Genomic DNA, 23,523 nt, shown 5'->3' with positions numbered 1-23,523 from the left:
CTACTTAAGGATTGTTCTTGAGACCTTCTCAGAAGAGAAGCAGTTTTGTAAGTCAAGATCTTCTAGTCACTGGTTTCGGTTTTCCATGCCTTCAGAGGCCTCAGTGCATCCTGCTACTCAGGGCTTGCTTTGTCAAGAAAATTTTTCTTCAGATGTTTCATGTGTACACATTCCCTCCCTTATGCATACGTACATGCACATGCCCATGTATATACACAACAACAGTTGAACAGGAGAAAAATAAGTGCTGTCCTGGGAGTAGAGAAGATGCTGGATGTCCTGAGAACACAGCCTATCTAGTCTGAAAACTGTAGCTTTACATATGCAGGCTGGATCCTTAAGGTCTTAGTTTACTTTAGGATGGAAATTCTCACCAGCCCAGACATGTATATTTAAACATACATGACTTCATTTTCAGACAGGCACTTTTTTTTTTTCTCCTCCCCAAGCTTGCCAAATAAGTTATTCCTTTGCTGATTCTGCAGTTTACAAGTGCAGATTTTTTTTTTTTCCCTCTGTGCCATGTCTCTGGAGAATATCCAACGTGTCTAAATCATGTAATTAAATGTGATTCACGTAGAAGCTAGAGACTGAGGACTACTGACTCTTTGTAACTTATTTCTGGTTTAGTACACTGGCGTTCCTCAAAGTTACTGTAAAGATTTCAAAGCTCCCTAAATGACCTGATCCCTCTCTCACTCACTCTAAAACATTCACATGATATGAACCTGTTTGTCCCAGCTGACCACTTCAGAGGCGGTATGTAGGATAGATGCCTGCATGGAGGCCTTTAGCATCAGGTTTTCCACACGTTCTCTTAGGTCACGAGGATGTCTACAAATGGAAGCAGGAGTCCTTGGCAGAACTCTATTATCTTCCTGATTATTCTTTAAAAAGAGAGTGGGATGTCACACAAGGGATATTGTTGCAGAGATTTCTGTGCAGGTTTTGGATAATTTCAAATTGGAGATTCAAACTGCACTGTTTATAAAACTGTTAAAATTTCCAGTATGTCTCACTCATAGATAGGATCAAATTGATTCCAGTAAGCAGACTCTGAAATGCTTTCTGCAATAGGAAGATGTTTGAAATGATTCCTTCTTGATTTTGAGCCAAGAAGCTTCTGGATGCACAGCTGGTTTGGGATGCTTGCTTGCAGATGGTCCTGACCCTTGCTAATGTTAGTATGCTTTGAGCTGGTGCTAGCAGCAATGGACATGGAAAAATGTACTGGCACTTTCACTTTTCAATGAGCTTTCTAACCCCTTTTGCAGCATACATTGTTCACAAAGGGACCACCATGTCAGCAGTTATCAATGCCATCATTATGGCATCAGAAATGGAATAGTTCTGTTGAGGAATGTTTATTTAATTATTAGTGCAGAGAGGGTCTTAGCAGCCTTCTCTTCCTCCATTATCTAATCATGTTAGAAATTGGTAAAGGTGCAGTACAACATAATTTAAGAACAAATTGTGCAGACCTGGATATAAATAAGGAGTCTGTGAAACTCTAGCAGATTGATAGAGGCTTGACAAATGGAATTTTCTGTAGTTTGCATGTGTCTTGATGTTGTGTTCTTCTGGAATACATGTGTGGAGTCAGATGCTGAAGAGTGATTAGTTTTGTTTTGGACCCTTAGTGTAGTGCCTTTTTGCACTGGACTTCAGGCTGAGCACCAAAAAGACACTTGATGAAATAATGTAATGAGAACGATGCATGATTTGAGCTCCTTGTTTCAGTCAAAAGGCCTCCTAATGCTGAGTGAAAGAATCATGTTGACAATTGCATGTTTCACATGGATAATTTTACTGGTCTTGAATTAGAAGTGGCTCTGGATGGTCTCAGAGAGCTACAGGTTCCAACAGCTAAGAAAATCAATTAACTAGATGCCTGTTGCCTGAAGACAATGGCTTAAAAATTGTTTCCTAAATAGATTATTTTGATTCTGTGTAATTAATTGCCCCCCCCCCCAAGAATCTGTGCAGTGACAGGATATAAATATATCTGGTTTTGGAAACAGAATAAAAATAAAACTGTCTTTAAAGGAATTAAGCTAAAGCAAGTTCTACTGTTTGGTAACATAACACCTTCTGGGCAACACTAATTGAAAGGATCAGAATAGGCTTGTTAAGTTGTACCTGCCTTGCTTCTCTTGCTGGGCCTGCAGCAACCCACTGTGTCTCATAGTGTTAGAAAATTGTGTCGTTAGAAATCGGGGTGGGAAGGGGGAATGTGCCCTAAAACCTCAGAAGGTTTTTTTAAAATTAGTTTTTATATGATTCTTTTGAAAAAGGATTTGTTCCCCTTCCCCACCCCCTGCAGATCATAGCAGATCAGCCCAGTGTTTTCTACTAAATTTTATCTTTTACCTCAACATGTAGTGTTGAAATTGGACAATCTCTGACTTTATGGCGCTAATGCAAATGCACATGGGCTATTTGTATTTGTGTGGACTTTTGTGCTACATCACTGTTGACCTAGGATCTCTGTGAAGAGCAACAGCAGTGATTAGGAGACTATATGGAATTTTTGACATGCAATTAAAAAGAACTGTCTTAATGATGACTGAAAAAGAGTTGCTCTGGAGCACCTGTAGTACCTGGAAGACTTTTATCAGGAGCCTAGGTAATATAGCTAAAGTAAAAGAGCTGGCTCAAATTGCCAAAAGTAGATTATTTCAGATTCAGTATTAGGGCATGGTCTCTCCCAGAAAGTGTCTAAGTAGTAGATTGTAGGAAGTTGTGGAAGCCCTGCTGCTTATGTCAGTTAAAAACGTAACTATGAAAGCTTGAAGGAATATGCAGACAAAAATCCTGCAGCTGACTGGGGACTGTAGGCCAGATGTTTAAACAAAGATGCCCACCCCCCTCTTATTACAGTTAATAATAACTTTCAATTAGTTTCTGGTATTACAGTCTCACCAGCAACTGGGGGAAAGACTACCTTCCTAACAGAAAATGCGTCTTTTACAACCGACTGGTTGGTATCCAAAAGAGGAAGTGGTGTGTTGTACTTGATTCATTTTAGATGTAATCCTTTGATTTTGAAGTTGGACATGGTTGTAACAAGAGTAGTGAGCCTCGGCATCCACACTGAAGTATAAACAAGTATTTGAGACTCAAAGGAGACAGTATGAAGTCTGAGATGTATGTTATTGCTTTCATCCTTGTCACAAAAATTAATATAAACATGCATTAGAAAGAGACATTATGAGCCTGAAATATCTTTCTACTGTAACCTGCTTGGCCTTTCCTTTACGTCTTAAGACTTTTTCTGTTCTGTTGACATATTAGTGGCACATAGCGTTCCTATTTCCTGAGGGTGGAAACAACGAACTGGAAATGCAGGATGGAGGAGGAGGGAAGGATCTGAGAATAGAACTGGCTGCTCTGCAGGCTCTTGCTAGTGGCAAGTTCAAGTTTTTGGTGTGGCTCTCTAACCTGCTTTCACTACACACACTCTCCCTGTGATGCTTCACTGAACTCATCTAATTGTTCCACTCAGTCATTCCCTTTCAGGTCATCTCTCTCTTCTTTGCACCCTTGGTCTCCTCTCGAGCTGCCATTTCTGCCTCATTGCTCTCAACTGTCTCCTAGACAATTTTGGGCAACCCGATTCCCAAAATCAAAATGAGAGCTTGGCCTAAAGCCTTGAACCAGCATGAATTACTAATGTTGTCCTCTAAATAAATATCTATATATCACTGACAAAAGGTAAAAGAAACTTAGTGTTAAAGACCAAGTCAGATGTTTTTGAAGTTGAATAGGACTCATATTGTCTGTTATTGTTGCTCAGTTCTGTTATTTTAACAATGAGACCAAGGTACTAGGAGTGAAGGAGACTGACTCTGAAGATTATGGATTTAGAGACTGGAATTGAAGTGACAAAACCTGGAGAAATCATCTGTTTTCTTAAAATTTTCACAGAATAAGTTTTAGATCTCATGCTTCCTGTTTCTGTGTTCTGTGCTTTGAGAGACTGTGGCTTGTTACTGCACAGTGCAGTAACACCTCCTGCAAAAATGGTTATAGATATGGGCTATAGTTAGTGTTGGTATGTAGTTCTATGGAATATGACCAATGCAGTGCAGGATTGTTTTGTAGAGTTTTAGTGTTAACGGGAACATGAAGGAGGCTCAAACAAATGGTGAAACAGAATTCTCCATTTAGGCAAACGGTGGTCATACACGGATGAAAACTGTATGGTAGAACTCTGAGCCATTTTCTCCCTCTCTTATAGCTTCCTAATTATGTGCATATATTTCCACATCAAATGCTCTAACTAAAGCTGGAACTAAAGCTTATGTATTGTGTAGCCTATTGGCACAACCAGCAAAATTTAGAGGAATAAGTGTGACTGAAGAGAATTTCTTCTGCTTCCATGCAGGGACTATGTTATGTTACAGGCCTCTGTTATGATGACCTTATGAATTCTAAAACTGATATTTGCAGTAGGTGTGGGGGTATAATTGGATGGAATCTATCTGGTAGCCAACTGTGTGGAGTGGAGCTGGGCAGCAAGGTTTGGACCGAAAGATCAGGGCAATTTACAAGTCAGTAAAGAGATTATGCTTCAGCACTTTTCTGCCTTGTTTTAAGAAGAAGCATTCTTTCCTTGCTTCTCTTAATGGGAATAAAGATAGTGATGAAAAATAATGTTAATAATTAAATAGCTTCAAAAATAAAGGTAGCCTCTATCTGGAAATAGATGCATGCAGCCAACAATCTGAGAACCAAACTCTGTGACAGCCCAAGGCTGTGAAACTGATTAAAATGGAAAAAAGTAATTGTAATAAACCCTTAAATCATGAAGCACGTTCTTTGAAAACTCACGTTTCCTCCTTGAAGCCAGAAAGGAGGTTAATTGAAAAAAACAGCTCTTAAATTACGATGTTTTAATTTCATTAGTTCTTTCTATGGTCTGTTTTGAAATGTCAATTTCTGTCATAGAATGAAAGGCCATTTCCAAATGCAGGGAATTCTCAAAGAAGAGGAACATTATCTTTTAATGGACTATCAGTGCTGCCACTGTCTTCTTAATGGACAGCATAAGTTTGGATACTGTGAATAGCATGTGTTTTCTGCTCATGCTAAATGTTCTGTAGTATAAAACTCTCATAAAGTCAGAAGCAAAATTAGAGATGAAAACACTAAGTATATTTTTTGCAAACTTTTGTCCACAAAGAGCAGTTTAAGAAAAGGATTCTGTTTATTTTTTTTGCCCTCCATTTTATGTTTTGTGTTTGTGCATATAGTTTTTTCTAGTATTTCTAGAAATACCATGTAGGGCCATGTTCTTAATTTAAAACAGGAAACAGCCTTAGTATAAAACATCCCTTTTCTTAGGCTTATCCATATCTTACTTTTGTAAACACTGTCATTTTTTCTGCTCACCCAATCGTTCAGAGTCTTGATTTATTTTCCAATACCCTGACGCTTCCTTTATGGCCATTTTGCATCTCTCTGCTTTCTTTGTTTAGTCAGATTTGCAGATGCTCTCACATACTTGGTCAGCAAATGTCAAAGTTGTTTTTCTGATTTGTGGTGTTGTGTATCTGGCCATTGCTAACACTCTACTTGGCCTCTTTATCATTTTCCATCCATCAGCAATCAGACCTTGGCATATAAAAACTCTTTAATTTCAAATGAAAAAGAAGCAAGATCAGCATTGCCGAGTAGATGAGAACATAATTTTAGGGGCCTGTTCTTTACGTCACGTGTTCTTTATTTAATTACTGTTTGTGGAAAAGTTTTATTTCTCTTCATTTTTAAATGCCAAGATAGTATGCGTCTTTCCCCTTCTTGTTTTCAAGCTTCTTCTGTCATAAAATTCCTATGAAATTTGAAGCATTTATTTAAACTTATCTATGGCCATTTGTACTGGAGGAGGAGGAAATGTCAATTTTTGAAGAATTTTTATTACTACAGAATTTCATCTAGAAGTTAAAAGCTAGGTGAAATTCAGGGATACTTAAGTTGAATCCTCCAGATACAAAATTCCGTGTTTAGAATTTTTGAAATACAATCTGTTACACAATTCTAGAGAAAGGTTTCTTGCTGTCCCCTAGAGCTTGCAAAGTATCTCTTTCTTCCTCTTTAAAGCCTTATGTCTTCCTTTTGTACAGATAAATGTATACTTTTAAAGGTAAATCATACTTGAAGTTGAAAACATCATGTTTATTTCCATATGAGAAATGCCTGATTGACAGAGCCCAGAGGGTGGTGATAAATGGTACAGAATCTAGTTGGAAGTGTGTGGCCGGTGGGGTTCCACAGGGATTGGTTCTGGGGCCAGTCTTGTTCAACATCTTCACCAACGACCTGGATGAGGGGACAGAGTGTACCCTCAGCAAGTTCACTGACGACACCAAACTGGGAGGACTGGCTGATTCCCCAGAAGGCTGTGCTGCCATTCAGCGGGATCTCAGCCAGCTTGAGATTTGGGCAGAGAGGAACCTCATGAGGTTCAACAAGGGCAAGTCCAGAGTCCTGTACTTGGGAAGGAACAACCCCATGGGCTAGTACAGGCTGGGGATTGACCTGCACAGAGCAACTCTGCAGAGAGAGACCTAGGATAATAAACTGAACATGAGCTAGCAATGTCCCCTCGTGGCCAAGGTGGCCAGTGGAATCCTGGGATGCATCAAGAAGAGTGTGGCCAGCAGGTCAAGGGAGGTTCTTCTCCCTCTCTACTCTGCACTGGTGAGGCCTCATCTGGAGGACTGTGTCCAGTTCTGGGCTCCTAGGCTCAAGAAGTACAGAGAACTTCTGGAGAGAGTCCGGCATAGGGCCACCAAGATGATCAGGGGACTGGAGCATCTTTCTTACGAGGAAAGGCTGCAGGATCTGGAACTGTTCAGCCTGGAGAAGAGGAGACTGAAGGGGTCTCCATTAATACTTACAAGTATTTAAAAGGTATCTGTCAAGAGGATGGGGCTACATTTTTTTCTGTAGTGTCCAGTGATAACACAAGGGGTAACGGAGAAAAGTTGGAAATTCTTTACTGTGAGGATGACGGAGCCCTGGCACAGGCTGTCCAGGGAGGTTGTGGTCTCTCTTTCTGTGGAGATTTTAAAAACCCACCTGGATGTGTTCCTCTGCAACCTGATCTAGGTGGACCTGCTTTAGCAGGAGGATCGGACTAGATGATCTTTAGAGGTCCCTTCCAACCCCTACCATTCTGTGATACTGTGATATATAAAAGTGGATTATAATGATCTGTGCACCGTTGTACTGAGAGACATTTCCTGAGAAATTAGAATAAGATTGATAAAAGCACAGTGAAACCATACCCAGGAGGTACAGGGTTTCTTTCTATTAAAGAAAATAAATGTGATGAGCAAATGGTGATTATTTTCTGCAGTTTTCTCTGTGTACTTAGGATTCAAGGGAGTTAATTTCTGTATTACTCCAATTATGTTTTAGGAGAGTTTCTATCAGGCGAGTGATTGATAACACACAAGAATACATTTCTTCACATTTTTCATTCTATAAAATTATTAATATTGTAGAGCTGGGATTTTGCCTCCATGTGTTAATGTTAGAAATTTGAGTATAATTATCAGTTTCTTTGCAAAGTAAATGAATGACTTTAAAAATTGTCAGTTAAGTCAAATCTTGTGAGGTGGGAAGAGATTTTATTTAGGAGCTTTGTTGTACTTAAAATGTATGTAATTCAAGTACCTAATAACCACGTAGAAGAAAGAATCTGTATCTTTAATTAAAAAAAACTGCAATAATTTTGAATCCATCTTGTTAGGCATAGCAGAAACATAATGGGAAGTCATTGACAGAGTCTGTGGAAACACAGGACAGCAGTGAATGAATTTAGGTTAGGAAGATAACCTCAAGCAAAGCTCTGAGGCTTGTCTAGCTAAATATGTGTGTCATGGCAGAGAAGAGAGATTTAAAGGAAAACACTGTGGTTATCTAAAGAAATGCTATAATGGGCACCAGTATGGGTTGGAAAACAGCACAGAGGCTCAGATACCTCTAGATTGCACCCAAGGAGTCATCTGGAGGAGGCAATTTAGCTGTCCATAGCTCCTTTTTTTGATTAGTCCATAGAGATAGACTAATATCAGAGGTTCTTTGAGTGATTGTGCTACTAGTTTGGACAAGCTATCCAAGCCTCAGGGGCTTAAAAATTTATGAAGATAAGCATCCATTCCCTTTAAGAGCTGTGGAAATTCTTAACTTGGATCCCACTAGGAAATGTATAATCAGAGTGAGGAAGATCAACTTCAAAACTCCTGGTGTTTCCATGGTAAACAAGGAAATAAATATCTCTCTTTGGAGAGCATTCAAAATCAACCTTTGGATTATAGTTGTAAACTTAAAGAATTCCAAAAGACGCACAGACGCAGCCCTATTTAGATAATCTGTGAGAAACAAATGATAATATAGCTAGGAAAAAGTCTTCTATGAAGTATGTTGTTGAGAAAGAATTCCTTTAAGCTTAGTTATACATTAGCAACTAGCGCCATTCTCTCAAAACTGAATGGACCACAAAAAATTCACAGGGCTTTGTTAGAGATTCCACTCTCCTCTCAGATGTTTTTAAACTATTTTTGAGTAGTTAAAAGTAATCTCATACAGTAACAGAGTATACAAGGATATACAACAACTCTTGGACTGATTTCTATGTTTAGTTAAATATTCATCTGTGATGGTATATGAAGAAAAACACAGTAGCTTCATAATATTAAAATCATGAGCAATAAGTAATGTGTTGCTCTCCCCTCATTCACTTCCTGTTTGTGGAGTAGAAAGGTTTCTATGAATAGCAGTTATTGTAATTACTGTCTAAGAATGAAAGTAGGCAGTATTATGTCATGCTCAAAGTGTTACACAGGCAAAACAGTATTGTAAGATTTATCTTGGTGAGATGCATGACCATAGCTGCAAGGACATCTCAGTGTCAAAGGAGTAACTATAGCCGCAGAAAACTGGGAAGAGTGGAGAAGGCCTTTTGCTTGTATAACACCGTCATGGTTCCCTACTTACCATGAATGAGAAGTATTAATTCCACTTTTTGTACTCTACTTAAATGTGATGAATCAGTGTGCATCACATATTGATTGGAATAATAGTTTATCGACACTTCCAGATGTGCTTATTTATCTTTTTAATGCTTCTCACTGAAAGATAATATTAAGCTGTTACGAGTCATAGTGCAAATGTGCAAAAGGAGGAAGGACTGTGCCTGCAAAGGTACAGCATTTTCTCTGGCCTGAAGAATTTTTGAGTTGCATTTATTTTGCATCCAGATGCTTTATGTGAGGAAAAAGTGTGACAAATATGAGGGAAGCTCATACCCATGTGGACCATATGAAGTATATACCCATATATGCTATATGAAGCTTATACTCATGTATACTAGAGGAATCACGGAATCTCAAGAGTTGAGTCAGTTAACAATAAAGGAGGAGGAAATATTGTTCAAAGCTCTTGGGATGCTTAAGAAGAATAGAAAGAGTAAAAATCTGGTATTGTTATGGTTTCAGCTTCTATAGGTGGAACAATTTAAAATACATAAATGTACATTGCTGCACATGGATAGACATCTTTTCAAATCTGTTCAAAGTTCAAAACAAGATTTAGACAAACTCATTAAGAGATATTGAGGGGAATGGATTAGTGCATTGTAGTGGGTTTATGTGGGCAGGTTTTGGTAGCAGGAGACTACAGGGGTGGCCTCTTTAAACAAATTGTTGCTAGAAGCTTCCTCAGTATCTGACAGGGCCAGTGGTCTTTAATACAGACCCGTTGCTGACCAAGGCAAAGCCAATTAACAACTGAGGTAACCCCTCTGTGATTAACATATTGGAGAAGGGGAGGAAGTTGATATGCAAGTGCTAAATGGCAGCAAAAGAAGAGAGTGAGAATGTGAGAACATCTCTGCAGACACCAAGGTCAGTGGAGAAGGATGGGGAGGAAGTACCCAGGCACTGGAAGAGAGATTCCTCTGTGAACTGTGGTGAAAACCATGGTGAGGCAGACTGTCCCCCTGCAGCCCATGGACATCCATGATGGAGCAGAGATCCGCCTGCAGCCTGTGAAGGACCTCACACTGGAGTGAGTGGATGCCTGAGGGAGGCTGTGATCCCGTGAGAAGCCCATGCTAGAGCAAGTTCCTGGCAGGATGTGGGAACTTGTGGAGAAAGGACCCTAACACTGGACAGGGTTTGCTGTCAGGGTATGTGACCCTGTGGGAGACCCATGCTGGAGCAGTCTGTGCCTGAAGGACTGCACCCCATGGATGACACACTGGTAGAGTTTGTGAAGAACTGCACCTCTTGGGAGGGACCCATACTAGAGCAGTTGCTGAAGAACTTACCCTGCGGGAAAGACCCAAGTGCAGAAGTTTATGGAGTACTATACCCTGTGGGAGGGAATTCACACTGTAGCAGTGGGAAGTGTGAGGAGACCTCCCCTGAGAAGAAGTAGTGGCAAAGTCCATCTGTAATGAACTGTCAACCCCCATTCCATGTAGCTCTGCGCTGCTTTGGGAGAGGAGGCAGGGACCTGGGAAGAAGGGAGGAAGGTGTTTTAAGATTTGGGTTTTATTTCTCTTTTTCCCTACTCTGATTGCTTGTTAATATCCCAAAGTTGAGTCTGTTTTGCCCATGACAGTAATTGCTGAGTGATCTCCCTGTCCTTATCTGGACTCGCAAACCTTTGTTATATTTCTCTCTTCCCTTTCCAATTTAGGCAGAGAAGTGATGGAACAGCTTGGTGGGCATCTGGCACCCAGATAGGGCTAAACCACCACAGATATACTCTCTAGCAACCCTAGTCTTGTATTTATGAATGCTGGAGGAATAGTTGGAGAGTGAACCATATAGAGGCTTAGCTTACAAACTGTCTCCAAATACCACCTCTTACTGGCACTGGAGACACAGACACAGCTTGACTAGATGGACATTGATCTGCTTCAGTGTTCTATTCTGAATTTGGAAATGTAGTTTGCACAAAAGCACACAGAATTATTATTCTCGTGACCACCCAGTCAAAACCACAAGTGTTCTTCTAATAAGAAAAGATGTCAGGAACTCTAGATTAAGAACTGATGATTTTTATACTGTGTTGACAGACCCATTGTTTCCATCTGCCTGTATGCCTCCTGAGAATGAGATACTTGAACTAATGCTATAGTTGGGATTTTTATGAAGTAGTGCTGGGTGGAACACGTTCTCTGCAGTGGATCAAACTCCTGCCAATATTTAGGGAATAGAATATTGGAACTGACCTTAGGTTTCTTGTAGGAATTAGGGGCTATGGGACTAATAGTTCTTCCTGCTGCCTCTTGGTTTGCTCTAATTTCACAAAAACTCAAAGAAACAGCTCATTCGATTAATGGAGAGGAAGAACTGCCTGAACAGTCGTAGTTTTTGTCTTAATCGTAAAGGCATGCCTGAATTTATCCTGGAGAACCCACACAGGTGCATAGTTCAGATGAATGCTTAACTGCTATTTGATGCCAGTTGTATCTGTCAGAGGGGAAAAGGGTCAATATGCATTGCTTTCTGACCTGTGGCTACATATGGTCAGCATTCTAAGCTAGAACAAGCTTCGGCTAAGGTCTGTCTAAATATTTACAGGTGGAATCAAAAGGATTAGAAAGCAAGGGGTTTTCTTTAAATCTTAAGTCCAACAGAACCTGTAGCCAGCAGATAATTAATACAGTTTATCTAGTTATTACTGTTCCTGATCAGTCTCAGAGTGCCAGGCAAACCCAGAAGAAAAAAAGCAGTTCATCCTAAGGTGTTCCTTCTTAAGTTTGTCGTGTGTATGACCACCTCCATCAGGACTGAAGGCATATGCCACTGAGGTACTCTGACTATACAAACCTATGAGCAAACACATGTACTGATGGGGAAAAAAATAAAAGTCAGTGCTGACCAATTTAGTAACACTAGCATCCTGTAGGTGCTGTCCTTCAGGTGCTGTCCTTGACAGCACTTGAACTTTGAGGGAATCCTTTATTTGCATAAGGAAACGGCTGCAGAGATACTGGCTGCATTAAATACTTTGTGTTTGCCACAGTTAAGATATAGGATGGGCACACAGCAGTCCCCTTTGTGACAGAAATCTCACAAGTACAGACCTAAAAGTGTCCTAGTACATATGGGATCACTATTGCTATCTGTCCTGTAGCACTGAATGTCTTTTGCTTGGAGGCTACTGAAGTGTTCCTACTTCAAGACTGGGTTCAGAAAAGTTAGACATTGCAGCAGTGACTTTGCCTGGTGAACAAAAACACTGGCTGTAAACAGTGTCAGTTAAGCCAGGAGTAGTATGTTTTACATTCAAGACTTTCCATCTGAAATGGTTTGTGTTTGCAGTCTTCTGTAGAAAAACATTTGAGGTGCTGGGCAAGGGCCGACTCGCTTCTGTTGAGATATAGCAATGGAGATTCTGAATATATGTAAGAAAGAAAAAGATCCCCAATTGTGATTCAGCACTGGAATAGATATTCAAAGAAGCTGAGACATGTCCATCCTTTGAGATGTAGTCATGGTTTTGTGAGGAGCCACTTTTGTTTGGTAACAGGGGAAGCAGTGCAGGCCTGGTGAAGAGTTCTCAGACCTTCCCCTGGCAGTGGGGTTTGGACCCACCGCTAGCTCGGCCGGGCCAATCAGGCACCTCTGCCATCACTATTTAAGGATGGGAATTTGAAGTGCTTGGAAGGAGGTGGAAGAGAAGGGCAAGATGGAGGCAACCACACAGACCCTGCAGTCAGGAAAAAACAGAAGGAGTGATGCCGGACCAGAGACATCCTTGCAGCCTGCGACGAGAAGTAGCGACCCCATGACAGAGGGGTTGAGAGTTGGAGACTCGGGATTAGAGGAAACGAGCAGTTTAGACCCCAACCCAGAAAAGATGAACAGGGGTTACAACACTGTGTCAGAGTGGCTTATGCAGGGCTGCCTGGTGTGTGGGAGACCCTGAGCTGGAGCAAGGGAGGACTGGCAAGGAGCACTGCAATCAGGAGTCAGATAAATGTCAAGAAGCATCAGGAAAAGAATGACTGCTACTCCCATTCCCTACCCCCAGCACTGCTTATGGGAGTGGAGGTAATGATACTGGTCTCACGTCTTCAGAGCCCGGGAATAGAGGAAGGGTTGAGGGAAAGGGGATTTTAAAGGGCTGATTGCACTTCCATCATTTACCCTACTCTGTATTGGTTTCCCATTGGATATTTCTGTTTGTTATGTTTTAATTTGAGGTCGATTACATTGAGTTTCATTTTCTTCACCAAGCAGAGTAGCCTTGTCTGTTTTGTTGGGGACCATAAGTGGCAATTAAGCCTCCTCACTCCGTTCTTCGGGAGTTCCAGGGTCTTAAGTCAAATCATGGTCTTTTGTTCCTGGATGGACCTAAACCATGACAGGTGTTCAAAATTCATCTTGACAAGCTTCCCGAATGTCATAGGTTTGCCCAGCCAGCAATGAAGCACCATGACAGTCTCTTACTCGGTGTCCCCCATTCACTCCCACCCTTGTTAGGATGGTGGAGGCCCCAGCAAGATAGGAGGAAAAAAAAAAGTAACCAAGGACATTTTGGATCAAGACAAGGGCAGGGAGGGCTCACTGCTAATTACAGTTCCAGACTAAACAGACTCCAGTACTCCACCTAGAGAGAAAAGTAAGGAAAGTTTATTTTACTACCTACAAGAAACAGAACAGAACAAAAAGCAAAAAGAGAGTAGGATTGAGAAAATTACAACCAGCACTTAAAGATCTGCTTCCCTCATCCCTCCTTTCTTCCTGGGCTCAGCTCACTGCTCCCAATATCTCTACCTCCTCCCCCCTCAAAGGCTCAGGGGGACAGGGAATGGGGGATGTGGTCAGTCTCTCACAGATGGGCTCTGCTGCTTCTCTCAGCTCAGGGGAGGACAACTCCTGGCATTCTTCCCCTGCTGCAATACAGGGTCCCTCCCTTGGGACATAGTCCTTAATGATTTTCTCTGGTGTGGATTCTTCCCCACAGTTGCAGCTTCTGCAGATACAGAGTCCCTCACATGGGACATGGCCTCCTCTGGCTGTAGTCACTGCCCCTGGCATGGGGTCTTTAACAAAGTGAATCACTGCCCCTGATGTGGGATCTTTAATGAAAGGCAAACAAATCTCAGCTTCACGGGTTCTCTCCAAAGGATTCAAGGGAGTCTCTGCTCCAGCACGCTCCCTCTCCTCTCCTCTCCTCTCCTCTCCTCTCCTCTCCTCTCCTCTCCTCTCCTCTCCCACTGACCTTGGAGTCAGCATGGTTGCTTCTCTCTCTCTTCCAACTCCTTGCACCACCACCATCTGGAAAAGAAAAAAAGGCGGAAGGAACAGGAAGCAGCCTCCTCTTCCAGCTTCTTAAATAGTGATCATGGAAACACCCAATTGGCTCAGCCCCAGAAGTAGGCCTGGATCAGAGCTGGGGAGAGTTTTGAGCAACTTCTTATAGGAGCCATCTTTACAGCCCCTTCCCCATTACCAGAAAGGCTTCATGTCAAACTATGACACCAAAGTACTCTTCTCACTTGTTGGTTGTTCATCTAAGAAACTAGAATTCTAGAAAATACTGGTGATAATTGCATTCATCTCTCTTATTGGTTATGATTGTATTCATCTCCATCATTGGGATCTTGAACATAATTAAATTTTGGTAATCCAGATACAAGAGTGATGGTGCCACACTAAACAGTCATGATAACATTGGTGAATAACATAAGCAGATAACCTGGGGACTTCCATCTCCCATCTCTTGGAACTTGATAGTAAAGCAAAGACAATATATAACTGGTCTTTTCTGCCTGCTTGAAGTCTTCCCTGTTTCTTAGGGTCGAATTGTTAAAAGACATTTGTATCCTCAGGATCTATCACATTTTTCAGATGCTTTATGATTTTTAGTTGGGGATCATTCCACCAACCAAGGAAGTATATGCCTTAAAATGGTTTAGAATCCTTTATGGAAGTGGTAGAAGGATTGACAGCAGGTACATGGGTGGCAAGTTCTATGTAGCTGGAAGAGAAAGAGGATGAGAAGGATAAGGATATTTAAGGATCACGTGCAATGAAGGTGATTACTTTGCAGTTGGATCTGGAGGAGAATGAGAGATTGTAGATTCTGTAGCAAGGAGAGGTAATCTGTCTGAAGGTGGCTTTGGAAGAGGTTACAAGCTGAGAAGGCAGTGCAAAGGTGCTTGTGTGGACAGGAAAAGAGGATTGTTTAAAAGTTTAGATGGTTTGAGGTTTCTACTTAAGTAGTTTGATGTAGGTAAGAAATAGTAGGAGGACTGACGAACGAAAGACGAATGTCTGCATGTAGTCAAATTCTGCACACATTAAGTGCTAGGGGGAAGGGTAGGGCAGTGGTTAGCAATTTAGGGGCTTGGTACCTTTTAATTCAGAGAGGCTAGTGCTTGCCTCCTACTCTCCCTTAAATGCTTCCATAGTGATCTCCTCTATCCTTCATTGTGGAGTAAGCATTTTTCATTGAGGTGTGTAAGAGGCAGAAGCAAAAAAACCCTCACATACTTACCTTTTTTAACTGCTAAATCAATACCAACTTTTTGGTTTAGCCACTATTTATTTTAGGGCAAAATAATTTTCCAAACTAATCCAGACAAAGGCTGTAAGATGTCTCATGAGGAGCATTGCAACATTGGTGGGATACAGGGTCTACCAGGGTAACCTAACGTTATGAGACATGTGCAGGTAGGGAAGGGAGGAGAACAACTTGATTCCTTGGAGCCAGAAATGATTTGTCTGCTTCTTGGCAGCAGGGTTCTTTTAGTATCTGTTTTGTGGTAGCAAACCAATTTCCTTCTTACATATTACCTAGTAATTTCAAGACTGTCCTGAGATCCAACAGTCAGAGGATATTTGGGTTTGTTTCCTGCTGTGACACTTATGACTTACGTAACATTGAGAAAGTCTGAATTGTGGGCTGTTTTCAAACCTTCAGTAAATGGATGCAAATGAAAAGTTTTCTTCAGTTTACTTGAACTTTTGTTTCTGTGTTTATTTTCCTTAAAAATGAATATTTAGAAGTCCTCATCTCTCAGGAATTGGTTGGTCTTTAAAAAAAGATTCTTAAATGTTATAATGTTGTCAACTGACTGGCAGTACAAATGCTCAGTGGTTATACTTCCATATAGAGTAATCATGCAGGCTTGATTCTGGTGTACGCAGCTTTAGTTTTGGTAGCACTGGCAGTTGTCTTTAGCCCTGATCTTGGAGAACACTGCTCCATGTGCTTGGGTAGTCCTTTTTGTAAAGAAGAGATTTCTCATCATTCAACCTGGAATTTTCTTCTTTTTACAGTTTCATCCAGTGGTATTTTTCTTCTGTGGTATATATATGCTTCATAAACCAATATGCAGTACTGATATCCATCCTCCCATTTAATCTTTATTTTTTTTCTCAGTTATACTGAATTGATTTTATTTTTCTCTTTCCTTATAATTTATAAATCAACATTTTTTGTTCTTCTTCAGGTCTCCTTAGTTTCCTTACACTTCAGTGATGCTCAGGGTACTTTTGGTTTGTCTGTGTTTGGTGCTCTAGGTTCTCATTACAGGCAGTGTAAGAGAGAACTGTTCTCTCCTGTGTGGTGATTTCTTCCCCACTTTATTAAAGTAAATGACATTGCATGCCATTGCCTTTTCCTGTACTCCCCAGACTATGTTTTTCTCTGCTACATCAAACTTGGTCAAATCCCCCATTCTTAGGTTTCCACATAATTGCAGTGAGGCTGCCCCTTTTAGTTACAACTATTCTCTCTCCTATTTCAGTTATTGAGCCATTTCTGTATAATCATAGAATGGTAGAATGGTAGGGGTTGGAAGGGACCTTTAGAGATCATCTAGTCCGATGCCTGAGATGTCTTTCTTTCTCCTTAGCTATGCTTCGCTGTCTCACTGAAGACATTGATTTTCAATGCTCTGCGTAAAGAAGACCTAAAGAAACAAAACATACTGGCATTTTCCATGTAACTTACTTATTACCATGATATTTCTCTGAGCGGCTGAGAATTGGGCAGACAGAGCCAGAAATACCTTGATTAGCAAAATTACTGTGCTCTAATGCAATGCTGGGTTAGGCCACATGCTGCTCCCTGACTGTGAGATAAACCTTGATGTCAGATTCTTTACGGTGTTGGTGGTTTTGTTTGATTTTTTTTCTTCCCACTTAAGATAATAAATTTGGATTTCTGTGCTTTTCCTGACTGTATTGCAGACTCCCTAATTGACCTTAAACATCAAAACATTGCTTCCTCACACATGATGTATTAATTGGAAAAAATACTGTCCAGTTTCACTAGTGTTGCCCAGTCATGTGATTAAAGGCATTGTCATTGCCTGCATCTGAGATTCAGTTACAGATGTGTCAGCAGTGCAGATTTGTATTGTCATAAATGGTGGAAACTCTCCTGTCATTGCTACTGCTCCTCAGAAACCTGAAAAGGCAAAGTCTGAATTACAAGAGAATTTGGGAAACGTAGAAGGGAAAAGGAATGGGCCTTGGTCTCTTGACCAAGAGGCATTGCCAAAAATGTAAAGAGTCAGGACTTAAGTAAGAATACAATCTATGTAGTGGGTCAAATTAACATTGATCTGGGAACTCCACTCACTGATGCCACGAATGACTCAAAATCTGTGTGTATTGTCAGTGTACAAAACAACTGGTACTAAAGTCTTGACAGATGGGAGATGTGGGTACTTGGTAAATACTGGTTCTGTGATACTCTTTTTCACCTGTATATCAGAAGTAGTAACTGATGAAGTGCTTGTATAAAAACTGCCCATTCTGTGTTATTGTGACCTGATTTCTGTTTCCACTTTTTTTTTTTTCTTAACCAGTATTTCCATGTGAAGACCTCTGTGCTTTGATTTGGGAAGATATTAAAACACTCCAAGAAATCGCTGACCAGTTCAAGGGAGTGGTATGTGTTTCTTGGAGATGGTGGTATCTATAGAGAATCTTAATGGATTTTAATTCAGGAATCGGTGCAAGAAGACTGTCAGGAATGGGTTGCCTCTGGATGATCTGCTTCTTTCATCTAGTCACCTCACTAGAAGGTAAGAACAGATTTTATATAATGCAACAACTTACCAAAGTTTTCTCTAGAGAACAAGGAGAAGTGTGCTCTCCAGTATGCTTCTTCTCGTCCAGGTGTGCATTGAGCATATATTTCTGTTGGATGGTTGATGACTATCTCCTGAGATGTAAAAACATATTAGTATTGTTTCTAGTTAGGCAGGCAAACCTACTTCCAAAGGACTGTTAATGAACATTTCTACTAGCTGTCTCAGAAGTGACAGCCTCAAAGAATGCTTTTTTTTCCTCAGGAATGAGTTCCTTTTTTATGCTTTGCTTGCATTTGGTTCTTGTGTTCCTGTTGTTGCATCGTGTTTATTTTGTGAAACAATCTCTAGATGTTTATACTGTTGTACAAGGAAGCATCCAGTGGGCTGAGATCAGGAATTTTTGTCTCTGCCATCTGAACAACTTGCCTCATATAATGGATATGGAGACAATGCTTTGCATTAGCAAGAAGAGGCAGTTTGTGTTGAGACAGCAGAGGAGGGAGGAAGAGAGCAGTGAAGATGGGATACAGAATAGATGAGCAGGGGAAAAGAGAGACCAAGAAAATATGAGAGGAAAGAACCAGATTATAGGAGGGAGGATGATGAGAGCTATGGGAGACCGTTAGAGAAGGGCAGAGCTATTGTAAAAAAACTTCTTGTTTGTTCTGGGAAATATCCTTGCAGCTACACGTGTTCAGTGAACTGCACTGCTTTGTGATGAGTGTTCATCTCCTGCATGTGTGAAAGCCTCTGAAAAACAACAGGAGAAAGGGAATCAAAGCGAGACAAGGAAAGAAAGACCTAGAGGAAGGGAAAGGGGGATATTGTGAGATCTAAGAAAAAGAGAGTGGAGCCTGGGAATATATATATAGTTACTAATAATAATGAAGAGGAAAGCTTCTTAAAAAATCCCTTCTCTTAATAGGAGGGGAATGGAGTTGGAGGGAGTTCAGAGAGGAAATAATTAATGTAAGATTATAATAGAAATTCTTAAATCTTTGCAACACTGCTAACTACTGATTCAAAAAAGATTTTACAATGTACTATGTTATTCAATAGTGTAGCTGGTAGAGGAACTGAAATAAAAAGGTAGCGAAAATGTCTGTTCACTACAAATATGAAGTAACATTTTTTAAAAATTCAGTGATCACTCTTGTAAGTTTGTAGAGATAAAATAATTTACAAAAAACACTGGGTGATACAGCTTCACAGATCACATGGTTGAACTGTCTGGATTAAAATAGGACAGTAAATTCTGCCTGTGGAGGCGAAGCAGTAAAGGAGCTGAATTTCAACTCTCAATTCAGAGTCAGGGGAGTCAGCACCTTGCTTTGTGACTGTGATAAATGGTCCTAGCATTGCATTTGCAAAGCTAATTTCCATCTCATAGGTGAGTATTTTTGTTGTGGTCAAAAGACAAGAAGAATTATGCATTAGGGGAAGGAAAGTCTGATGATAGCTATGTAGAAAGCTTTGCTTTACTACAGAGTTATCCGTATAGGAGAAAAAAGTCACATGGCCATTTTGTTGACTCATTATCATATATAGTAGAAACTTGAACTGCAACTTTCAAATTTAAGTTGAAAAATATAAGCGCTATTAAGTTTGGTCTTTATTTTTGTAAGGTTTCTTAGAAGTTTTAGATAGTGTCAAAAATAGGTCTTGCCTCTAACTGAATAGGATGACTGAGTGGGAAAATCAATCAAGGTAATTTTTCTTCCAGGTTTTTCTTAGGCATTTGAGTTAGATTTAAACAGTCTGCATGTAAATCACATTTTGGCCCAAACTAGGTTTTATTTGAAATTTTTGGGGGAAGTGGGGAACAATATTGATAAAATCTTAATGTAAATAGTCAGGAAGAGAAGGAGAAGCTATAGAGACGGGAAGAAAAATAGCCAAAGTATTCAAGCCATCTTTCTATGCATTATGAAGAGAGCAGATACTTTTTATGCAGAATGCTTTTCAGATATATGGAAGACTGTACCCTTTTACAGAATCTGATGGGTCTTTAAACCTACCTGTTCATGACTCAGAAGTTCTCGTAAGCAATTGAAAATGATTTTGTCGATCTTATTGTGCGTTAGAAACAACAATAAATGATTCAGCTGAACTTATTTGATTGAAATCTAGTGTTTGAACACATTGATTTCACTAGAAATGAGCATATCTGTCCAAAATTTTCCAGACATAGTTTTTAGTCTATTAAAAAACCTGCGTAAGGGAAAACTGTTTTGGAAACAGAAGACATTTGTAAACTTATCATTTTAGCTTTATAAAAGGGAACAAGATTACACAAAAATTTTAATTAGGATTGCATTTCTCAGTGTCTATGGATTTACAAGAGTTCTTGATGTTTTAGTTTTGGGAGCGGTATTTTTGAGCTACATGCCATGGGGAAAAAGTTTTTTTCTCTTTTCTCAAAAATACATAAAGAACTACAAAGAAACATTATTTCTGTGAGGCTCTAGATATGTATGTAATTATTTATAATTCATCCTTTAACAATTTTGTAGGTTAACCTTTCTGATTGTAAGAGTTACTGAAGCATAGAATTTAAGAATGCCTGATGGACTACAGTCAAAATAGCTAAGAGCAAGTGACAACTTGTTAATGAAACAGCTCTTACTAAGGCATAGAATTGAATTTTCTGTGAAATATTGGTTTCACTTTGTCTGAGTTATAAATGTTTATGACTGTAAACACAAATGGAGTTCATTTGGCAGATCTCATTAAATATATTCCAAAGGAATGATGTGTTCTGCATGTGAGTGACTGCATTAATTTTACAACAAACTCCAGCCTGCACAATGGAGAGTCTTTCTTTCTAAGTATCTTCCAGAAATTCAGGATATAGAGTGGATAATTCCTCTCCCTTATTAGATTTCTCCTTGGCAAAAGCAAATAGCAAGAAAAGGGTTGTGAGGTCGGGGATTCTTATTTCACTTTTCCCCTTAGTTATTCTGTTAACTGGCTGTCATCTTGGGTTAATGAAAATAATGTATTGATTGATTGCTTGAATTGGTTTGATTTTGAAATGGAGGAAAACTATACTTCCCTCAAAGGTAATCCTTGGAGTAAAAAATACCTTTTGTTTTATTATCTACAAAGAAAACTTTAAATAAAATATTAAATTAAATAAAAATTATTTTATTTCAGGGAAAAAGAAAGTAAAGTTAACTTTTTACTTTGGTTGCTTGGGGTTCAGAAGTTACGAAAATTCTAGCAAATATTTTCTGTTACATTCTTCCCAATTCTTTCCTGACACTTCTATGCATGCCACATCTTTGCCACATGCTTGGAAGGCCCCGAGCAGAGCAATCTCCTGTTGTAGAGATTCAGAAGGTGAATGAGGCTATGCTGGACATGGAGGGTGTGTGGGTTATCCTACTGGTCAGTCTCAGCAGTTCCACTTGATTTATTTTCTCCTGTAACATGTTACTCTGTAGTCCTGTTCTAAGACATCCCCATGCTGATTTCCAGGTATGTACCAAAGCCCTGTGTTAAATCTTTTCATAAGCTGCAGGCTAGCTCTTGTAGGCCAGTAGAGGCTATTCATGCTGCAAATAACACTGTTTAAGTTCTGAGTTAATTAAAGCTTCACAGAAAAGGAACAGCATTCTTGTAATACACTGTTATCTAGGACTTTCAGTATATAGTCATTTCTAGACCCAGTAGTGGGTGTTTGCAGAATGACTTTAACTGTGGAAGAATACATATTGTATTACTAGGAAAGCTACAATAATTTAAACATGAATGCATATGCAAAGTCAAAACTAAGTATTTAGTGTCTTTTTTTGTTATTTCCTTACATCATTAGAGGAATTAGTGCAGCATGCTAAACCTGGCATTTTACCTAGAGCTGTAATAAAGGTGAAAAGAAAAAGAAAGTCATTTGTAAAGCTTAAAAGCTGTGCTGCCTTGTATTTCTATGTCCTAGACCATTTGGTTGTCATTTATTTCTTTCACAGATGGTATAGAGCTCCTGATTTGGGTGTGAGAAGTCCTACATGCGAATGACAACTCTGATGTTCTGATAGTGTTAGCATTTTTCTCTCACATAGCAAGTAGTTAAAAATATCATGTTTTATGGAATCACTAACTACATACCTCATTGGCTCCAAATAGCTTTTTTTTTTTAATTAATTGGATGTGAGTACAGAAGTAATACAGGAACATGCATTGCAAAAATGACTGCAAAAAAGGCTCATATAGATTGAGTTTGTATATATATTATCCTCTTTTTGTAACACTGTTGTGTATATGTATATTTTCTGCACATATGTGCGTATTTTATAACTGTAGCTTGTGTTTTCATGTTAAATCACAGCTGAACTGTAAAAAAGACACTTAAAAAAATAGCATTTTCTATTGTTATGAACAGGTGGGATTTTTGGCTATTTTTGTTTGGTTTTTTAGATGTTTCATCAACTCATTCTTGAAAAATAAAATACTTGTTACAGCTGTCACTATCACTAGCTATTAATGTATTATAACTTCACCACAACGGCTGTTTCATTTTGGAAGAAGTTCTAGGCTTCCCGAAGGTTTCACTGTATTCTGTCTCCAAGTAAGAGCCTTAGTATATAAATATATTTGTTCATTTGTGTAACAAAAGGCTCCTCTCCCCACACTCAGGCAGGCACAGAGGAGCAATGAAAGACAGGGGAACTTGAATAACCTAATAAGAGATTTAAGCACCCTGACTCAACTTCTTTCAGGCTATCACAGGATCAGCAGATTGAAGGCGGGGTGGGGGGGGGGGGTTATTTTTTTTCAGAGACAATCTTGTGAGGGACAGATAAGATTTTACCCTAACTTGGAAAAACACAAAATAACTTTTTTTTTTTTTTTTTCTTAATATGAACAGAAATACTTCTGGATACAACTGGACAGACCTCAGAGTTTGGCTGGACCACTCACCCTTCTGATGGGGTAAGCATTTCCCTTATCCTCTTCTATACTACACCTCTGCTGGGAAGGCATGCATTCATCTGATGAAGAAAGGGAAAATGGAACCAGTGAGACTTGTTTTATGGATTTTGTACATAACAATTTATAAATGGTATGTTGTGCAAAGCCAGGTTGTTAAGAGAAGACACTGGATGGGATACTGTTGTCATCTGCCCACCCTCTTTCTTACACTGTCCTTCAAAAATACTGATGAAGTCTCCTGGCATCCCTCCACACAGAAGACTAGACTAGACTAGATTGTTTCAGTTGGAAAGGACATCTAGTCCAACTGTCTGACCAATTCAGGGCTGACCAAAAGGTGAAGGATGATAGTAAGGGCATTGTCCAAATGCCTTTTAAACACTAATAGGCTTGAGACATCAACCACCTCACTAGGAAGCTGGTTCCAGTATTTGACCACCCTCCTATCGTCAAGTCTGAACCTCCCCTGACACAGCTTTGAACCATTCCCATGGATTTTATCACTGGGT

General features: G+C 39.7%; 1 protein-coding gene across 1 annotated transcript in view; it reads left to right on the top strand.

The window, feature by feature from the left end:
• The window catches only part of LOC104560455 (ephrin type-B receptor 5), a 70,215-nt gene that overhangs the window by 3,249 nt on the left and 43,443 nt on the right, over positions 1-23,523 (top strand). The window contains exons 2-3 of the mRNA XM_061988783.1: positions 17,855-18,073; positions 22,950-23,014. Of these exons, the coding sequence (XP_061844767.1) occupies positions 17,980-18,073; positions 22,950-23,014 (159 nt within the window). The 5' untranslated portion in view covers positions 17,855-17,979. The remainder of the gene's footprint in view (positions 1-17,854; positions 18,074-22,949; positions 23,015-23,523) is intronic.

Source organism: Colius striatus, chromosome 1 (genome assembly GCF_028858725.1).
Source record: "Colius striatus isolate bColStr4 chromosome 1, bColStr4.1.hap1, whole genome shotgun sequence".
Taxonomy (NCBI): Eukaryota; Metazoa; Chordata; class Aves; order Coliiformes; family Coliidae; genus Colius; species Colius striatus.
This window is presented reverse-complemented; position numbering and strand designations above follow the sequence as displayed.